The following is an 18,622-nucleotide window of genomic DNA, read 5'->3' as shown; positions in this document are numbered from 1 at the left end:
CCACATTAGTCACATCCTCCTGGGGCCAAGCAGCTCTGTGCAATGGGGTCTCAGGGCCTTACTTGTCTTACTGGCAGATGGGGAGCGTATTCAGTGCACACCCTGATTCCTGGCTTCATTTGCTGGCAGCCCAGCGGCTCTGGGTCTTTCGGTACACATGTGTGGGAAATGTTCCACATCCAGGTGTCACTGTTTCTTCTTTGTGCACTGCTGAGGCTTGTTTTGGACCTGTCTCATTAAAATGAGGTCAGACAAACAATAGAGAATTAAAACTCTTAAATCTAAAATTCTACTTACTATAGGGGAAAATGTGCATTTTTTTCAAAAATTTTTGTTACCCCATTTTCCCCCAAACAGTGGGGTAAGAGACCCTTCTGTGTTCTTCCACCCATGGCTTCAGTGACTGCACTTTACTTCTGCCTCACTGTGAGGAGAAGCCTGTGAGCAAGGCTAGGAAGTAGGCAGCAGTGGCAGAGATGTGACTTTCAGTGACCTTTCATGTTCCAAATTTATAAGGAACAAGGAAAGTAGCCACCTGTGTGGAAATGTGATGGTGGGTGGAATGATAAGATGCTCCTGCCACTCCCTTAGAACCCTCACCCCAGATGCAGGTCACCTTCACCTCTGGGCCTGTGGGAAGGCAGTAGAAATGCTGATTTAGGTAGGGATCAGAGACAGCCTGCCCCTGACCTAGCCCACTGGAGGTGCCATGCTCACTGTAGCCCTGCTGCCCAAGGGCTGCTCTTCAACAATGGCCACCCCTAGGGCCCACCCACATAGGGCCCTTTCAGGGTATGGCGTGTCAGTTCTTATGTGGTGCTTACATGTCCACTGTGTTGTGACCTGCCTGGAGGTGCTTGTTTATAACCAGGGCACCTTCTTTGGTGAATTGGCTGTTTGTTTACTTATTGTTAAATGTGACATATTTACTAACATAACTGATCAGACAAAATGTGACCCAGTAATCCTTGAGAGCTTACTCTGTTGGACAGAGCTGAACACTTTGTGGGGATCACCTAGCTGAGTACACCCAGTGAGATCCTTGAGGTGCAGGCTGTTTGTTGCTCCAGCTTGCAGGTGAGGAGACAACCTCAGAGAGGCCATGCTCAATGATGGAGTGGCTCCAGCCCCTGCTGCACAGGATGTGCCTTCCACTCAGTAGTGGTGATCTTGGGTAGCTCTGTTCCTCACCCAGAGTTTCTCAGATGTGAGTGTGTGTCCGGCTGACACTGAGGGTCTGTTAAACAGTCTTCCTGGGGTCCAGTGCCATAGGTCCCAAGAAGGATAAGGAGATGCACCTTCTCCCAAGTTCCCAGGTGTTGCTGCCTCCACTGCTCTGAATTTGGGCATTCCATTTCTAAAACCACCCCCTTATACTCAGGGCAGTTGTACCTGCCTGACTTTTGGCAGCATATCATGTGGCTGGCTGACAGGGAGATGCTGCCAGTGGAGCAGCCTGACTTCTAAGTTCAGGTGCCCTGCTGGGTGGGATACACTGTAGGTCTGCCACATTTGGTCTGGGGAACCTAGAGTGAAATAGATGTTGTAAAAACACCATAATAATAATTATTTAAACCTTCTCTAAGCTCTTCAGCCACTGGCTAACTAGCACTTATTCTTTACTTCTGATTTTCCTTTTTCTTACATTTAGGATGTAGGTAGACAGGATGCTCCTAGTGGCTCGCAAAAGAGGTGGCCTGGAAGCTGGCCACGTTATTGTGTAGCAACAAGAAGAGTGGGGTCCTTGTGCAGCATTTCTGTGACTTGAATGATGCCATTGGCTCTGTCCTTCAAGTCACTGTCATACACTTAGAATGTGTTTGTGTGTGAGTACACATACATAATACACGTACATATTGTTAAAATTTTTTTGTGGTGTTGGGGGATTAAACCCAGGGCCTTACACATGCTAAGCAAGTACTCTACCCTCAGCCCTGCAATAAATTTTAAACTAAAACGTGTTTTTGTTCACAGCAGCAGGGGACCTGGCTTTATGTTGTGAAGGTTATGTTGCTTTGCATAGGCTCTTTGCTTTGCCAAAGGACTTCCAGAGGGCAGTGCTGCATATGGTTCCCAGGAGTACTGGGGACTGCTTCCTCTTTGACTGGGGGCTTCAAGTGGGGACAGACCACCTTCCAACAGGATGACAGAACACCTCAGAGTGATAGGCAGAGGTGAGGTCGTAGGATTTTATTCTGGTAATGACAGAGCAAGCCCACAAATGGGAAAGAATGGAGAAACATTCAGTCTGTCTGGTTTGAGAGAAGGCAAAGAGGAAATCAGGCATTCCCAGCCCCCGTAGTCTTGAGACAAGTGTAAGTGAGGCTCGTGGTACCCCCATCCTCCCACCATGGCCTCAGCTTGGAATGAAGGTTTCCTAGTCTGGCATTGGCTGGGTGCAGCCTCCCTTCCCTGGCTGTTGGACTTTCACTGCCTGATCTGAACCCCACTTGGCTTCTGTCTCAGAATATTATTAAAGGGCTTTCTTTTCAGTCCTCTAAAATCTCATGTTGTATTCAGTTAAAATTTAATGTCTGTCCTTATAAGCATTATAGTTCTGCCATCCGCCTGAGTGGGAGAGTTTGAATTTAGAGAGCTTTGCTGGATGCTTCTGGAAGAGTCCGTTTCCTCCAACTTGTGGTTCCTGATGACACATTCGTGACTGCCTGGCTGCTTGTGATGGAGAGTGCTGTCAGTTCGTAAAACATCTTAGTTATTGAAACAAGAGAACTTGTTTTTTTAATTTGAGCACATTTTCCAGAAACTTTATGTAGGTTATCAGCAGCCAGAACTGGATGTGTTTTGGAACTGTAAATTCATTCTAAAATGGGTCTGTGGAGTGCTTGCTTTTCCTTCTCAGGCTGGCCAAGAACTTGACCCTCAGCCTGTGCTCATAGGAGCCTTAGCTGTGCATTCAGCAAGGTGAACCTGTCCACTTCATTTTACTGCTGGCTGTGTTCCCTGGCTAGCCCCTGGGTGGTGTTCTGGCCTTAATCTCTCTGCAGGAGGATCCAGCACAGGACCAGGCAAGTGTGGGTCCTTGCTGCCTACTGCCAGTTGAGGCCTGACTAAGTCCTCTCTAGGTGTCCCCCTGGAGTTGCCCTATGCTCTAGTCAACCCTGCGGTTACTGCTTTGAGCAGTTTTCAACATGCTCTCTTAAAGGGACCAGAGCAGGAGTGACTGTTAAAAGGGGAAGTATTCTCAGGGGTGGGGAGCCATTGAGTGAAGTTTACTTTTGTCCCTCTTGCCCTCTGCATGACAGTGACCTTTAGGGCCCCTGGTTCTTTTTTTAAATTCTTTAAATTTTTTTTAGTTGAGATGGACACAATACCTTTATGTTGTTTGTTGATTTTTATGTGGTGCTGAGGATCGAACCCAGTGCCTCACACGTGCTAGGCAAGCACTGTGCCACTGAGACCCAGCCCAGCTCCTAGGGCTCCTGATCTTCATGGTAAATGTGTTATTTGTACCAGATAATCTTTAAGACTGTTTCCAAGTCTAAATGTATTGATGTGACTACAAAGGTGCTGAGGCAAGAACTGAAGAGACAGGGGTGGGAGGAACAGTCCAGCCAAATCCAGAGGGAGGCCAACAGCTGGAGCTGGAGAGAGGGAAGTGGGACATCTCTCCTGCCTTCCTGTGGGCTGCTGCCCTGGGACCCAGCCCCAGCCCTCCTTCCTCTGACTATCCTGCCCCCATCCAGCTAATCTACTCTTATTTCTTTCTTGGTAAACAAGAAGGAGATAAAGGGGTCATCAGTTTCTCATTTCACAATGATTTTCATCAAAAGGTCCTCCTTCCACCTTCACTTCCTGGCAAAGCCTTTCCTGTTTGAAGAGAGTACTGGGTTCTAATTTTCCCTGCAGTTTGGACATTATGTTTGACAGTGGTAACCCTTGAGTGTTGAATTCATTAGATTTTAGGTCATTAAGAGAAGTTCAATTGGGTCTGCATCATGAAGGAATGGGTTAGGGTTAGGTTTAGGGTCAGGGCTACGGTTGAGTTTTTATTCAACTTTTTGGGGTGAAAACTGTCCCAAGATGTTCAATATATTCTTATAGGAAAAAAGCAAGCCCTCCTTGAGGGGAAGGTAGTCTCTTTGTGACAGTTGGTCATTGTGAGCGTTACAGATAGCATACACAGTGGACTGTATTTACTGAGCTCCACCTTCACGCCAGGTGCCTGGGGAGTGGTGGACAACCAGGTGCGGTAGACCTGCCCTCCTGGGACTTATGTCAGTGAGGAAGACAGCCAGAAAAAGGTGAGGAAGGTGGTATCTGGGTGTTTCAGAAGGCACCAGATGCTGCACCTGAAGCCTTAGGTAAAGGTTAGTGTCGCAGCCCCACCTACCCCTGCCTGCCTGTGACTGTAGCTGCAAGGTGCCAGCTGACCAGTTTGGCTCTGTTCTGAGCTGAAGAGGGGCCTTGTCTGTCTGGATCCTTAGCATGTTGCCTGGTAGATATTTACTAACCCAGTATCATTTCATATTTGTTGATAGAATGTGAAGGAGAGTTCATTTTATTCTTTGTAAAATTTAAAATAGTTATGTTTGGTCTTACTTCATAATCTATAAGTTCATTATCACCATGAGAATCCAGTTCATGTATTGTAGCTGGTCAGTTTTCTTCAAGCTACCCATAATATTTGTAGTCTTCTCTACCTCCCTGCCCCCCCCCCCCACAGTGGGGATTAAATTCAAGGTCTCCTGCATATTAGGCAGGCAATGCACCACAGAGCATTGCTTTTTAAAATTTAACTTTATTTTTGAAACAGGGTCTCACTGAATTGCAGAGGTTGGCCTCAGCCTCCTGGCCATCTTCCTGCCCCAGCCTTCTAAGTAGCTGGTATTATAGGCAGGAGCCACCACATCCAGCCAAATTGTCTGTATTTTAAGAGAATCTCTGTATAAATGGTATTTAAAATGAGCCCTTAATGATTTTCAATTGTTTTGATTGTTGTGGTTTGCTTTGCATCTGAATGTTTTTAAGAATATTTGCATGACAAGTGATGTTGCACCCCAGTGGGTATAATTCATAAAATTTTGTAGCATTTGTATTCTGAAGAGCATCCCAGATTCTAGATTTAGGTGATGAAACGTCAGCAGACTGAAAAATGGCTTTAGAGAAGATGGACACTGTGTTTCCTTCTTGCATGCCCTTCGGTTGCTCTATAATGCCTCTCCCCTTACAGCCCTCACCTCTTCCCCACCATGTAAGCTGGTGGTTCAAAAGTGATCTTTTTGTGAAAATACAAGACAGCAGTTCACTATAAAAACAAACAAAAACCCCACTTTGGTCTCTACCTTCTCAGGCACCATAGTAATACCTGTGATGTTTTTACTCCATTACCGCCACCATTACTTGCCATCTCTCTGGGTCTTTCCCAGTTCAGTAAACTGAGTCTCCTTCATCAAGGTGCCTGGGCTGAAAACCCCCCTCGCATCCATCCTGGAGCCAGTGGCATCTGGGCTCAGCCTGGCCCTCAACCACCTGGTTCTCTGTATGCACTTGGCTAGCTTGGCTCTTTCCCCTTCCACCTTTAACCTCTACTGCTTGTTTTACAGTTTGCAACAAATGACTTCTTTAAACACCCCCCCCCAAATGCTTTGAAACAGTTTCAAACTTAAAGAAAAGTTGCAAATAATGGAACAAAGAGTTCTCATCTCCAGACTTCTGGAAAATGAGTTCTGACATTATACCTGCTTGTCCTTGAGGCTTCAGTGTGTTTCCTACAAACAGGGATATTCACATAACCACAATGTGACCAAAAACCAGGAATTTCATATTGATGCTTGCTACTGTGTAGTCTTCAAAGGTGTCAGGCTGGCACTGATTCCTCACACCATCTTGTGTGATCCAAGGATCGGTGCAGGGCCCCTCCTGTGTGACCTTGTCTGTGTCCTGAATTCCATTCTGCATGAACAGCTCCTTAGACTTTCCTTGGCTTTCATGACCTTGGCACTTAGAAATTGCTGACCAGTCATTTTGGAGCATGTTCCTCCAATGTGGAGTTACCTGACATGTAGGAATGTCACAGAAGTGAAGCTGCATTTTCTTTATTGTGTTCTGTCAGATGACGTCAGTTTCGCTTTGTCATGTTACTGATGATGGCTACTCGGTCAATCAGTTTAGGTGGTGTCTGTCAGCTTTCGATGTAGTCACCCTTTTGACTTGTGATTGACAGGTGTTTTGATGAGGTCTACTTTGTGCACCAGATGTTAAAATTTATTGCTTGCTATCAGTACAGACTCCTTTGGGTTGCCAGTGTCCTTTGCTGGGTTGTGATCTATCAGTCAGTGTTTGTTTTGATTTGCCACCACTGAGCTTGTCTGCACAGCAGGGTGCCTCAGGCTCACCTTGTACTTTGCTGACTGGGCTCTGGACTTGCCAGAGGAGCTCTGTTTCCTTCCAAGGAGAAACCAAGACCTGGCACTGGCTGTGCTTGTTGTTGGGATGTTGCTCCTACCAGGCTCTCGACAGATGAGCTAGGGCCATGTGTGTGTACATACCAGTTTATGCTTGTGTGTATTTCTCCTTGTACCTATATATTGCCAACAGTGAGGACACACTCAACCATGCAAATCCCATACTGAATGGCTGGTTTCAGTTTTCTCCCTTATTCGTAGCACTGTTCTCTGACAGTGAGGAGTCTGGCTTTTATCACCTGTGTGTTTATCTGATCAGGCCTCTATATACACCAGTCTCTCCTCCCCCACCTGGCTTTGCTCACCCCCACTTGGCTCTCTGACCCTTGCTCCCTGTTAAACTTGGCCTAGAGAGGATGCTAGAAGGCGCCTGCAAGTCCAGGAGGAGGCAGGTCACATCTCCCCATTTCTTCTCTCTGACACCTGGCAGCTCCTCATCCTCTCAGCCAAGTTCCTTCTAGTGTTAGGCAGCCGGTTTCGCTTTGAAAGTTTCCCCACACTTGTTGAACAGTGTTGTTACAGTCCCCTCTGGAACCCAGGGTCTGCGCTCCTTCTTGATACCTGAGTCCCATCCTTTGCACTTAGAGACTCTAGGACTCGCCAGTATTGCCCTATCCTCAGGGGCTGAGTTCAGCTTTATAGGGCCTTTGCCAAGTGTGTACGACCACTTCCTTCACCTCCTCATCCTGAGTGCAGTGGGTCCTGCGTCTGCTGCCTGAGATTATTTAGTGTGCCCCTTTTCATTTCTTTCAAGAACTTAGAGTTCTTCATGTTTTCTTTGTTCAGATGTCTGATGTGGTTTCTGTCTGCTGGCTTTTTCCAGCCCAGAGGGCAGGGTCACCTTATATCATGTCGACACTGATCAATGGCCTCATTGGAAGCATCCCTATTTGTCCTTTCCACCTGCTGCACCCCATCCATCTTTCTTGGCCAGGCTTATCACCTTTCCTAGTTTGACCTTACGCCCAGTCCCTGTGTCATTAGTGGGTTGGTCTGCCATTGTCACTGTCTCTTCTGGCTTTAGCTACTGCAGTCTTAGTAATACTTACATGTCAGCACAATGTTGTCACTGTGGCATCAGAAATGTTTGAAAATATCAAGTGTTCTTTAAAAATGATGTTTTTCCCTTAGACTTTTCCTTCTGGGTTCTTCTTTTAGTGCCTCCATTTTTAGAAGTTAGCTTTCATCCATGTGGATTTCCTTTTGCTTGATTTTGTAGTTTAATCTTTTTATCTTTGTTATTGAGATTGTTTCCGCTGTTCTCCTCTTTATCAGACTGGCCCTGATAAATCCACTTCTACCAGTTTCAGGGACACTTGTTCAGGACTGTTACAGTGTATAAGCAACAAAAAGTGTTTTGTCAGAGGTATAGGAGAAAAGCTTGACATGGAAGACCAAGTAACTTCAGGGCAATTAATGTGAAAAGAGGAGAGATGCAAAGAAGGACGTCACAGCCCTGGTGCAAGCTACTTTCTGTCGTTAACTTCCCTAATCTGTACTGCTGATGAGTCCCTGGAAAGAGCTTTTGCCATTTTGTGGAGGAGGAAGCCTAGTCCCAGAGGAGCAAGTGACTTTTTTCTAAGATGGCACAGCTACCAAGTGTTACACTTAGGACTCTCTATTGTCTCCTAATGGAAGCCAGGGTTTTTCCCTGGACCCCACAGTGAGTGTGTCCCCCACCTCCTGCCCAAGTAGGGGTGAATAGTCAGACCACTTTCCTAAGACCACTCAGATATGTGCAGATGGTCTAAAGGAAGAATCAAGGCCAGCACTTCTTACCCCACTACAGAGTGCTTTAAACAACAGGTGGCCTAAAGGGTTAGGTATTATAAAAAGCCATGCAGCAGAAAATAGTATTGAATTTGAGATCTTCAAAGGGTTGATAACTTTCTAAGCCTTAATAAAGTGAGAAAGGAACCAACTTAATTTTATTAAAAATAATAATTTCTATAAAGTGAAAACTAGCATAATTGAGGTGAAAAGAGGCTACAACATGGAAGAATAGCATTTTTAGCTATTATGTCTGACAGCTGAAATAAAACGGTCATACAACCATTGAAAAGGTCCAGCTGTGATCAGTGAGCAGGTGATGTGGTTTGATGACTGACACAATGGGGCCTACAGCTGGACCTGAGAGAGTGTTAGCCTCTAGGTGTCAAGGAGCTGTATTAGTGGAGGGTGGACAGTGTCAGTGCATGGCGTTGAGCTATGTTTTGGAAGGCAGTTTAGGGACCATAAAATACGTCAGTGCCTTTTGGAGACTCCTAGAGCTTCATTCTAACAATTAGTTAAAATAGTAAAAGATCAGTATGAATGAAAATGTTCATTGCAAATATATCACCTAAAAAAAATATACACACAAATACAAGAGGTTTTTTTTTGGTAGGGAGAGGGTATGTACTGGGGATGGAACCCAGGACCTCTCACATACTAGGCAAGTGCTTTATCACTGAGCAATATCCCCAGAACTTATACTTTATTCTGAGACAGGGTTTTGCTAAGTTGCCCAGCTGGCTTTGAACTTGAAATCTTCCTGCCTTCTGTCTCCTAAGAAGCTGAGATTATAGGTGTGTGCCAGCTAGAAAAACTAACCAGTTCAGTAGACACATGATTTAAAATTTTTGGTGTGTCGATTCAGCTCTTGGATCTGTTAAAGTGATTACTGAGTAGTATAAAACATGAAAATCAGGAAAAATAAAAGCAAAATACACACACACACAAATAAATAACCAAAACAACCCAAAGCGAAGTTCTAGGAGCAAGAACTAGAATGGGAACATGGGCCAGTTATATTGGTTCATGGCACAGAGATAGATGAATTTTCTTTGATCACTGGATGTCGCTGCCTGGTTTGCATTGTTTAAGCCACAGCTAATAACAAATGCTGTGAGTCTTGGGGGTTTTGTAGGAAAGTCAGGGTGCTTGCTGGTGGTACCACTGCCACAGGGAGCTCTTCTGCTCCATGTACCACATGTGGCTTGTGACATATTTGATTGGCATCCTTCTCTTCCCAGGCTGTCTTCTGGTAGAAAAACAAAACAAGTCAGATTTGTTGTGACTATTTTTCTCCACAATGAAATGAAAGGTATGATTGGTTAAAAGACTTATTTCTTTTAGGAATTTTGGGAATGATTATTTTGGGTGATATTTGAAAGAAATAGGGAGAAACTATGGATGACCTTTTAAGTTCTAGCCACTTTTTTTTTTTTTTTTTTAATAATCCAGGCCTTATGTGTTCTGTTTTCCTGAACTCTATGCCAGTAGTCATTCATGGCAATGGTGGGCCCTGGATTGGTAATTCACCACCAGACAGGCACCAAAAACCTTCTCTTGCTCCTGCTATTGTTGCTGGGGACAGTGAAACTGGTGATGGAGTCTGAGTGGTACTTAGTAATCGTTTAAGGAGAAAAAGATACAGAATTAAATTAATAATGTGGAGCTCAATTAAAAGCCCTGAAAATGTCAGATTGCGTATTTTTTGAGTGATAATTTTAGAGACACATGCAATACTAAGAAATAATATTGCTTGTGTCTCCATGTACCACACACATTGGCACCCTTCTCTTCCCAGGCTCTCTTCTGGTAGAGAAACAAAACAAGTTAGATTTGTTGTGACTAATTCTATGTGACTTGTCCAGTTTTGCTCAATGGTAATATTTTGTAAAACTGAAGTAATGGATAATTTGAAAAAGAAATATATAGAACAAATAGAAGTTAACATAAAATGTGGATATGAAACCTGAAGATGAAAATAAAGACAGGTGTAAAAGATGAGGGACAGTGATCAAGACAGTGCTGCCTCAAGACCTGGACTGCATGGATTTAGACCTGGCTCTGCCACATACCCTGTTCCTGACCTCTCCATAGGAGTTTCTAGGAACCGTTGAAACAAATTACCACAAACTACTACAGGGCTTAAAAGGACAGAGATTTTTTTCTTCTCACAGGTCTAGACCAGGCAGGCCAATGTTAAGGTGTGGGTAGGCCGTGCTCCCCCTAAAGACTTTAGGGAAGAATCCTGCCCTGTATTGTCCCAGCTCCTGGTGGTCAGCGGTCCTGGACATGAACTATCTTGAGGCTGCTTGCTCTATACTCTGCCTCCATCTTCACGTGGCTTTTCCCCTCCTCTGCCTCTGTGTCCACATTCTCTCTTATGTTTTGGACTTAATGGCTGTTCTCTTTGAACATGTGACCCTACCTTAACCTGGCTGTATCTGGAAAGGCCTTATTTTCCCTTAAAGTCACAGTTTAGTGGACACTGTTCAACCTAGCACACTGCCACAGACACCTGACTCAGTGTCCTCATTTGTAAAAAATGGATAGTAACAGAACAACTTTCAAGGTGTCAGGGTAAAGAGTACATGGCCAGTGTAGTAAAGTACCCAAGCAGTAGACTTGGCTATTAGAGACCCTGCGTGGTTTATTGGGAGCCTTTATAGATACAGGGGATGCTGCTGGCACTTTTAGGCCTGCCATCATCCTGGAGGTGCCTCCTGTTTCCCAGCTGCTCTGTGGCTTGTGCAATACAGATATGGGGCACTCAGAGCTGCCTCACCTCATGCTCCGTGGCCAGCAGCTGAGTTGTCTCTCAGGACAGACAGGCATACCTAACACACCTGTCAGTTGCTCTCTCGGTGGGTAAATCCTGGCTTTGACCAGGAAGAAGAACAGATCTTTATAGTGATGGTATTTGTTTTAGTAGACTTCGCAGGGTGGTTGCTAATAAATGTTTACATTAATTAGCATAAACAGACTTTCTAAAACCTTTCACTTATTGAATATTTCAAAAGTAAACACTTTTTGCACTTTTTAAAGTATAACTTGGTATGCCTCAGTTAAGTTTTCAGGTTGCCAAATTGTTGACTAAATTATTAATATTATTTTTTTTTTCTGTTTACAGCCAAACCGTTCACGCAGCTGGTGAAGGACATGCAGCTTCATCGAGAGGACTTTGAAATAATCAAAGTAATTGGGAGAGGTGCTTTTGGAGAGGTAAGAGAAGCCTCACTAGACAGTTTGCCTCTGTGGCCAAGGCAGCAGAGCTCCACTCATATTCTTGGGGACCTATGCATTGATATTTTCTGGAAAGTTCTGGATGGGTAAAATCTGAAAGACAGAATTAAGAAGAGAACAAAGAGGACTGGGTGTGCAGCTCATTATAGAGTGCTTGCCTAGCATATGAGGCCCTGGGTTCCATCTCTAGCACTGCAAAAAAAAAGAAGAAGAAAGCTTATGATTGGCAAATGACTCTCAATAGTGTTGGGACCATAGTGTCTCTCTTTCTGGGGGGAGAGGGATACCAGGGATTGAACTCATGGGCACTGCACCACTGAGCTACATCCCCAGCCCTATTTTTTGTTTTATTTAGAAACAGGGCCTCACTGAGTTGCTTAGTGCCTTGCCATTACTAGGGCTGGCTTTGAACTCAAGATCCTCCTGCCTCAGCCTCCTGAGCCATTGGGATTACAGTTGTGCGCCTCCATGCAACTATGGCAAGGGACCATAGTTTCTTACAGACGTAAATAAGTTTTAAAAAAATCAGTTTGTTAATTGAGAAATGACTTGGAATTTTCTTTTTTTTTTTTTCCTCTTTATCTGAAATTTATTTATTTTTTTTATTTTTAATTTTTATTTTTTTATTGGTTGTTCAAAACATTACAAAGCTCTTGACATATCATCTTTCATACATTTGATTCAAGTGGGTTATGAACTCCCATTTTTACCCCAAATACAGATTGCAGAATCACATCGGTTACACATCCACATTTTTACATAATGCCATATTAGTGACTGTTGTATTCTGCTACCTTTCCTATCCCCTACTATCCCCCTCCCCTCCCTTCCCATCTTCCCCCTCTACCCCATTTGCTGCTGTTCAGTTCTCTCCCTTGTTCCCCCCCCCTTTCCCCTCACAACCTCTTATATGTAATTTTGTGTAACATTGAGGGTCTCCTTCCATTTCCATACAATTTCCCTTCTCTCTCCCTTTCCCTCCCACCACTCGTCTCTGTTTAATGTTAATCTTTTCCTCATGCTCTTCCTCCCTGCTCTGTTCTTAGTTGCTCTCCTTATATCAAAGAAGACATTTGGCATTTGTTTTTTTAAGGATTGGCTAGCTTCACTTAGCATAATCTGCTCTAATGCCATCTTGGAATTTTCTTTAAAAAGCAAAGAGAGGGAAGTGAGGGCATCTCTCTGCATCCAGCTTTGCTGAGCAGCTTCCCCTGGTCCCTCCAGGCTTCAGTGCGTCTGCACCTGTTCTGACCTTAGGCTCTACCTGCTTGGGAGCCGCCTGGTGGTTACTGAGGGAACTCCAAACAGGAAAACGATCTGTCTGCTGTCCTGGTGGCAAGAGCACTGACGCCAGGCCCTCTGACATTACCAGGATGTGTGCTGAGTGGGCAGTGGCAGTTGTTGTGCAGGACTGGATAGTTTGTCGTGTGCAGACATGGAAGAAAGCAAAGCAGTACATAGCGTGGTTGCTGCTTTGCTCTGCAGTATCTCCTATGGCTACAGGGGCTGAATAGGCCTGTTGTGTCTCAGCACCTTAATATTTCTGATGAATATTTTCTGCTGCTAAAGTAACCTCATTACACCCTTACATCATGTGCAGGTCTTTAGTAGAATATACAAAAAGAATACTCTCCCCTGCACTTGTCTTCCCACCTCCCCATCCCACCCCATCCCTCTGCACCATCCCTCTGAGGGGTGGGGGCAGGGAAATGACCAGTCTCCAGAGGACAGCTTCTTTGCATCCTGCCCCACCTAATGTGTAGCTTGGGGTTTTTCTCAGTACTAGGACGGCCAGCCAAATTCGGTTTATTGTATGCTGGGACAGAAAGCCTTTTAATTTTTAAAAAAAGATTGAAATATAATTCCATAGAAAATGCACAGATCTAAGTATGCAGTTTGCATTCTGACTCATCTTTGCCAGTGTAATCAGTACCAAGTGGATGCATAGTGCCGTGGGTTCCATCCCCACTTTCCTCCCCAGAAAGTGCCTTTCTGTCTCCACAACACCTCACTCCACTCCATTCCGCCCAGACAGGGACTTTGATTACCACCAACAGGGAAATTTTCATTTAAAGGAGCCACAGGAAAATCTTTTGAACTCTACATAAAATAAAAAATCTCTAGGTGATAAGTAGCTTGCTGATGCTATAAGGTATGAGTTTTATTGTGCAGTAAGAAGGCAGAAAAAGCCTTTTAAAATTAACACCAGCTTCCATCTGTGGCACACTTCGATGCCTATCTGCCTGGTGCCAAGACTTAGGAGATGGCCAGGCCCATCCAGAGCACTGCAGCTGCACTGGCCAGAGGATGTTCTGAAGAGGGAAGACAGGAGACACATAAGGGCATGGATGCCCTTCATTGTCACTTGGGAAGGTGATACTGCATTATGACCACTGTTAGAGGGTAGTTGTAGAAGCATGCTCTTGAGAGTGAGGCTGCCACTTCTTGACAAGTATGTAAGCCTCTGAACCTCAAATTCCACATCTGGAAAATGCGGCTGTTAAATGTCCCACCATTGAGGATTGTTGTGAGGACTAGGTAAGAGTGCAGGTAGACTGCTTAGAGCCCGGCCTGGCATAGGGAGAGTGCTCAGGGGGTGTGAGCTCTCACGAGTCCCTTGATGGCATTCTTGTGTGGTTTGTGACATGTAGAAGGGTCAGGAAGTAGATGATTTCATTTAATAACTCTTTGTCCGTGCCTGCTGTGTGCATGGAGGCAGGTTGACTGCCAGAGGGCCCTTAGCCAGTGGGTGGTTGACTGGTGTAGGTGGAATGTGCCCTGTCATGTGCAGCATTGCAGTGGGCACTGGTACTGGTGGAAGGCTCATTCATGAGCTGGCAGGGACTAAAAGACCAGGAGGACTTCCTAGAAGAGGTGATGATGGAGTTGTGCTGGGAAGGACCTGGCTGACAGCTAGCATGCTGATAGCCAGCTGTGTGCCCCTGCAATAACTCACCTGATCATCCCAGCAGTGCAGGAGGCCAGTCCTGTTCTTATCCCTTGTATAGTTGTAAAAACCAAGGCCCAGGGCTGGGGTTGTGGCTCAGTAGTAGAACACTTGCTTAGCATGTATGAGGCTCTGGGTTCGATTTTCAGCACTGCGTATAAATAAATGAATAAAATAAAGGTCCGGACTGGGGTTGTGGCTCAGCAGTAGAGCACTCACCTAGCATGTGCGAGGCCCTGAGTTCGATCCTCAGCACCACATAAAAATAAATAAACAAAATAAAGGTATTGTGTACAACTAATAAATAAATTTAAAAAAATAAAAAATAAAGGTCCTTCAACAACCATATATATGTATGTATGTATGTATATGTGTATGTGTATAATATACACATATGTGTGTGTGTGTGTGTGTGTGTATATATATATATGAATGTGTGTATAAATATGAATGTGTATGTGTGTGTGTGTGTGTATGTGTGTGTAACCCAAGGCCCAAAGAAGGGAATTTGCCAAGTTATTTCAGGCCCTCACTAGCCCTGTAAAGCAAGAATAGATGAACAACTGGTACTTGCAGAGGCTGATGGGAAAGAGGTAGAAATGGGCAGGAGTGGGGAGGAAGGAGCACACAGATGGGCCCTTGTGCAGGGAGAACCTGTGGCCTTGATCAAATTTAAAAAGGTGTTTGTTTTTAATGTGAGAGGAAAAACGACAGGCATAGCCCTATATTAGAGGACTGAAATTCCTTGTACCCATTGCTCAGTATGAAAGTTTTTGAACAGAGCCAGGTGGTACTAGGTAAGTTGTGGTGTGGGTAAAAGCTAATTTTGGATGCATGAAAGGGCAATGTTTATTTACATAGGAAACTTTACTTTCTTTGACAGTTTATTTTCCAGGTCTCTTGGGCAGTTGGGATTTCACTGTAACCATAGATGTGATTTTTGTTCCATTAACAAATTTGGTTAAACTCAAATTTGTATTATAGGTTGCTGTTGTTAAAATGAAGAACACTGAACGAATTTATGCCATGAAAATCCTCAACAAGTGGGAGATGCTTAAAAGAGCAGAGGTGAGTGTGCAGTATAGAATAACTAAGTAAACCAAGGCAAGGGCTCGCCTGGGACCCCAGCCACTCAGGAGGCTGAGGCAGGAGGATCGCATGTTCCAGGCCAGCCTGGGCAGCTTAGTGAGGCGCCTCACAAGTCTGAGCCTCCTTGCACCCTCTACTCCTGCTGCTCTCGTCCTCCTATCTAGTGTCCTGCAGACACTCTGCCTGAGGGCACACCCTTGAGTCCTTCAACCAGGTTTTGTCTACAAACAGAAACATTCATGGAGGTTTAGGCATTTAGTGCAGTCCTGCTCCACATGCAAAAGAAATTGCATAGTCTAGAGCCCACTTACCTGCAGAAGTGTTTTGAATTCCCCTGTGGAAGGCAGAGCTTCTAAACAAATGTGGATAGCTGGTGGTTAGCCATCTTTGTGGGTTTTTTGTTTTGTTTTGTTTTTGTTTTTTTTAGTTGTAGATGGACGCAATACCTTTATTTTATTTATTTACTTTTATGTGGTATTGAGGATCAAACCTAGCACCTAAAATGTGTGCCAGGTGAGCAATCTACCACTGAGCTACAACCCTAGCACCACATCTTTGTTTTTGTTTTTATTTTTTTTAAGATGTTGATGGAGCTTTATTTAATTCATTTATTCGTATGTGGTGCTGAGATTTATATTTATACTCAGTGCCTCGCAGGTGCTTTACCAGTGACCCACGACTCCAGCCCCTACTTGGCCATCTTGATGTGCCTTTTCCTTGTTCCCACTGTGTTCAGTCCTGATCTTGCCTCCTACCAATAGCAGCCAGCATGGCTGCTCTGTTCTGACTCTCTACTTCTCTCATAACTGGTGCCCCTCCTTGAAGGTGCTGCCTGTGACAGTGACTCTGTCACCTGAGCCTCTGACCTGCTTCCAGTGCTATCTGGACTTGGTTCTATGACTGGGCCATCCCCTTTTCACAGGCTACCACCACCTTTTGGAAGGTCCTTTTGTGGTTCCTAGCCTCGTCTACCACCTACACCCTCCTTGACACATGAGATAACTTTGTCTCTGTTGTCTTGGAGTTCTTCCCTGTTCTGCCAGTGGTAGGTGCCACCTTGGGTATGTGACAGTGGCTGGCTTCTGTCCACTCTCTCCTGAGCTTCTGGCCTCTGAGAACTCAGTGCAGTGGCACTTTAGCCTCCCACTGACCTCTCAGGCTCTCGTTTGGGTGTGTTCTTCCCTGTCCTCACGTAGCTCCTCTTCTCGGCTGTGCCAGTTACACCCATTTATTGTTTATTGCTAGTAAATCCATGTGGATTGACTGAGACGCCACTGTTGTGCAGTCACTGGTCCCCCCACAACTCTGCTTCAGCTATACACATCCTGCAGCATCTCCTCCTCCTCTCCACAGTGTCTTCTTTCATCCTTGTTCCTTCACCTTGTGCTTCTTTTAGTTTGGCCACCTTAGCCCTGTGTGGCTCTTTTCCCCATCATTGGAGGAACTTTGGCAAACACTGCCACTTCTCTCTTGGGGGAAAAGCAGCTAGTGCTGTGTGAAGGAGTGGGAGGTGCTCGGCTGGACCCAGTGTCCCTGGCAGCGAGCAGGTCTTAAAAAGCAATGGGGCCAGGGTTGTGGCTCTATGATAGAGTGCTTGTCTCACACCTGTGAAGCACTAGGTTCCCTCTTCAGCACCACATAAAAATAAACAAACAAAATAAAGGTATTGTGTTTATCTATGACTAAAAGATATGTATATATATTTTTAAAAAGCAGTGTGGCGCTTCCACTCAAATTTGGCTATACAGACCCAGCTTAAAACTGGCTTGCTCGGAGAAGACAAGAGGTGTGCTAAGTGGTCGTGACTATCTGAGAGTTCAGGTAACAGACTGAGCTTAAGCCTGTGTTGACATGGAATAGTCGTCCTAAGCAATTGGTCTTCTAATCCTCATCATTAAACATATTTTAAATCTTACATTTTACAATGTTGACATTAAAAAGCTTTTTAAAAACATAGATGAAATAAGATCAGGCAGAAGAGTTGCTAGGCTGTGTAAGTTGATAGTCAGACTAGGCTGGGTTTTTGTTTCATCTTCTTTGGTCATTAAAAAAATACTAAGAGTTTCTCTGTTGTTTATTTGGTGTTTTGTTTGTTTTATTTCAGTACTGAGGATTGAACCCAGAGGGTACCACTGAGCCACATCCCCAGCCCTTTTTATTTTTTATTTTGCTAAGTTGCTGAGGTTGGCCTTGAACTTGTGATCCTCCTGCCTCAGCCTCCTGAGCCGCTGGGATTATAGGCGTATGCCTCTTTCTGTCTGTATGAGATGATACTGAATGATATGTATATTTCCTGCTGATGGGTCACTGTGCAGGTGATCCCAGCTTAAGCCCAGCTTCTCTCTTTGTGTTGATGGGCAGATGCCAAGCCACAGAGAGCAGCCCCTTGTGGAAATGACATCACAGTGCTGTAGTTTCCTGCACTGGCTGTGACTCTCATAGCAATGGTCTCATCTAGCCGAGGACCCCCTGCTCTGTCCCCATATCCTTGTGGAGGGTGTGCTGGAAGACAGGAGGCCAGGCATGCCAGTGCTCAGTGTCTTTCAGCTATTTCTGTGCCAGGCCTTGGGTTAAGGTTAACATTGGCAAAGGGGGCTGCTTGTCTCCACATCTGACTGTTGACCTTTGTCATGTGTTAATTAGTAACATTGGGGCATGTGTACCTCGTCATTGGTTTTGAAAGGAAAATGTCTTAAGAGTTTTGAAAAGGAAAGTTTATAGAAAACTCAAGTGAGAGAGTGATACTTGCATTTCTGTTAAGTTTTGACAGTTTCAAACAGAAGTGTGTTTAAATCTTATTATGTCATGTGTTCAATAAAGAGGAGACTTTATTATAATTTGGCAAAGATCTCATAACCTTTTTTTCTTAATTGTGTATGGATATAATAACTTTATTATTTATTTTTATGTGGTGCTGAGAATCGAACCCTGTGCCTCACATGTGCTAGGCAAGCACTTTACTACTGAGCCACAACTGCAGTCTAAGACCTTATAACTTTTAAGTAGATGCCATGTGCCTGTCAGGGCTGGCGCGTGCGTGCGTGCGTGCGTGTGCGTGTGTGTGTGTGTGTGTGTGTGTGTCTGTCTCTCTCTCTCTCTCCCCCCCCATCCCCTAAAAAACACCACACTCAACACACTACTCAACATC

At 44.7% G+C, this 18,622-nt stretch overlaps 1 protein-coding gene across 3 annotated transcripts in view; it reads left to right on the top strand.

The window, feature by feature from the left end:
• Cdc42bpb (CDC42 binding protein kinase beta) overlaps positions 1 to 18,622 on the top strand; it is a 95,969-nt gene that overhangs the window by 26,968 nt on the left and 50,379 nt on the right. For all 3 annotated transcript variants that reach the window (XM_015495970.2, XM_048799381.1, XM_048799380.1), the window contains exons 2-3: positions 11,326 to 11,417; positions 15,370 to 15,453. In XM_015495970.2, the coding sequence (XP_015351456.1) occupies positions 11,326 to 11,417; positions 15,370 to 15,453 (176 nt within the window). The remainder of the gene's footprint in view (positions 1 to 11,325; positions 11,418 to 15,369; positions 15,454 to 18,622) is intronic.

Source organism: Marmota marmota, unplaced genomic scaffold, assembly GCF_001458135.2.
Source record: "Marmota marmota marmota unplaced genomic scaffold, marMar, whole genome shotgun sequence".
Lineage (NCBI taxonomy): Eukaryota > Metazoa > Chordata > Mammalia > Rodentia > Sciuridae > Marmota > Marmota marmota.
This window is presented reverse-complemented; position numbering and strand designations above follow the sequence as displayed.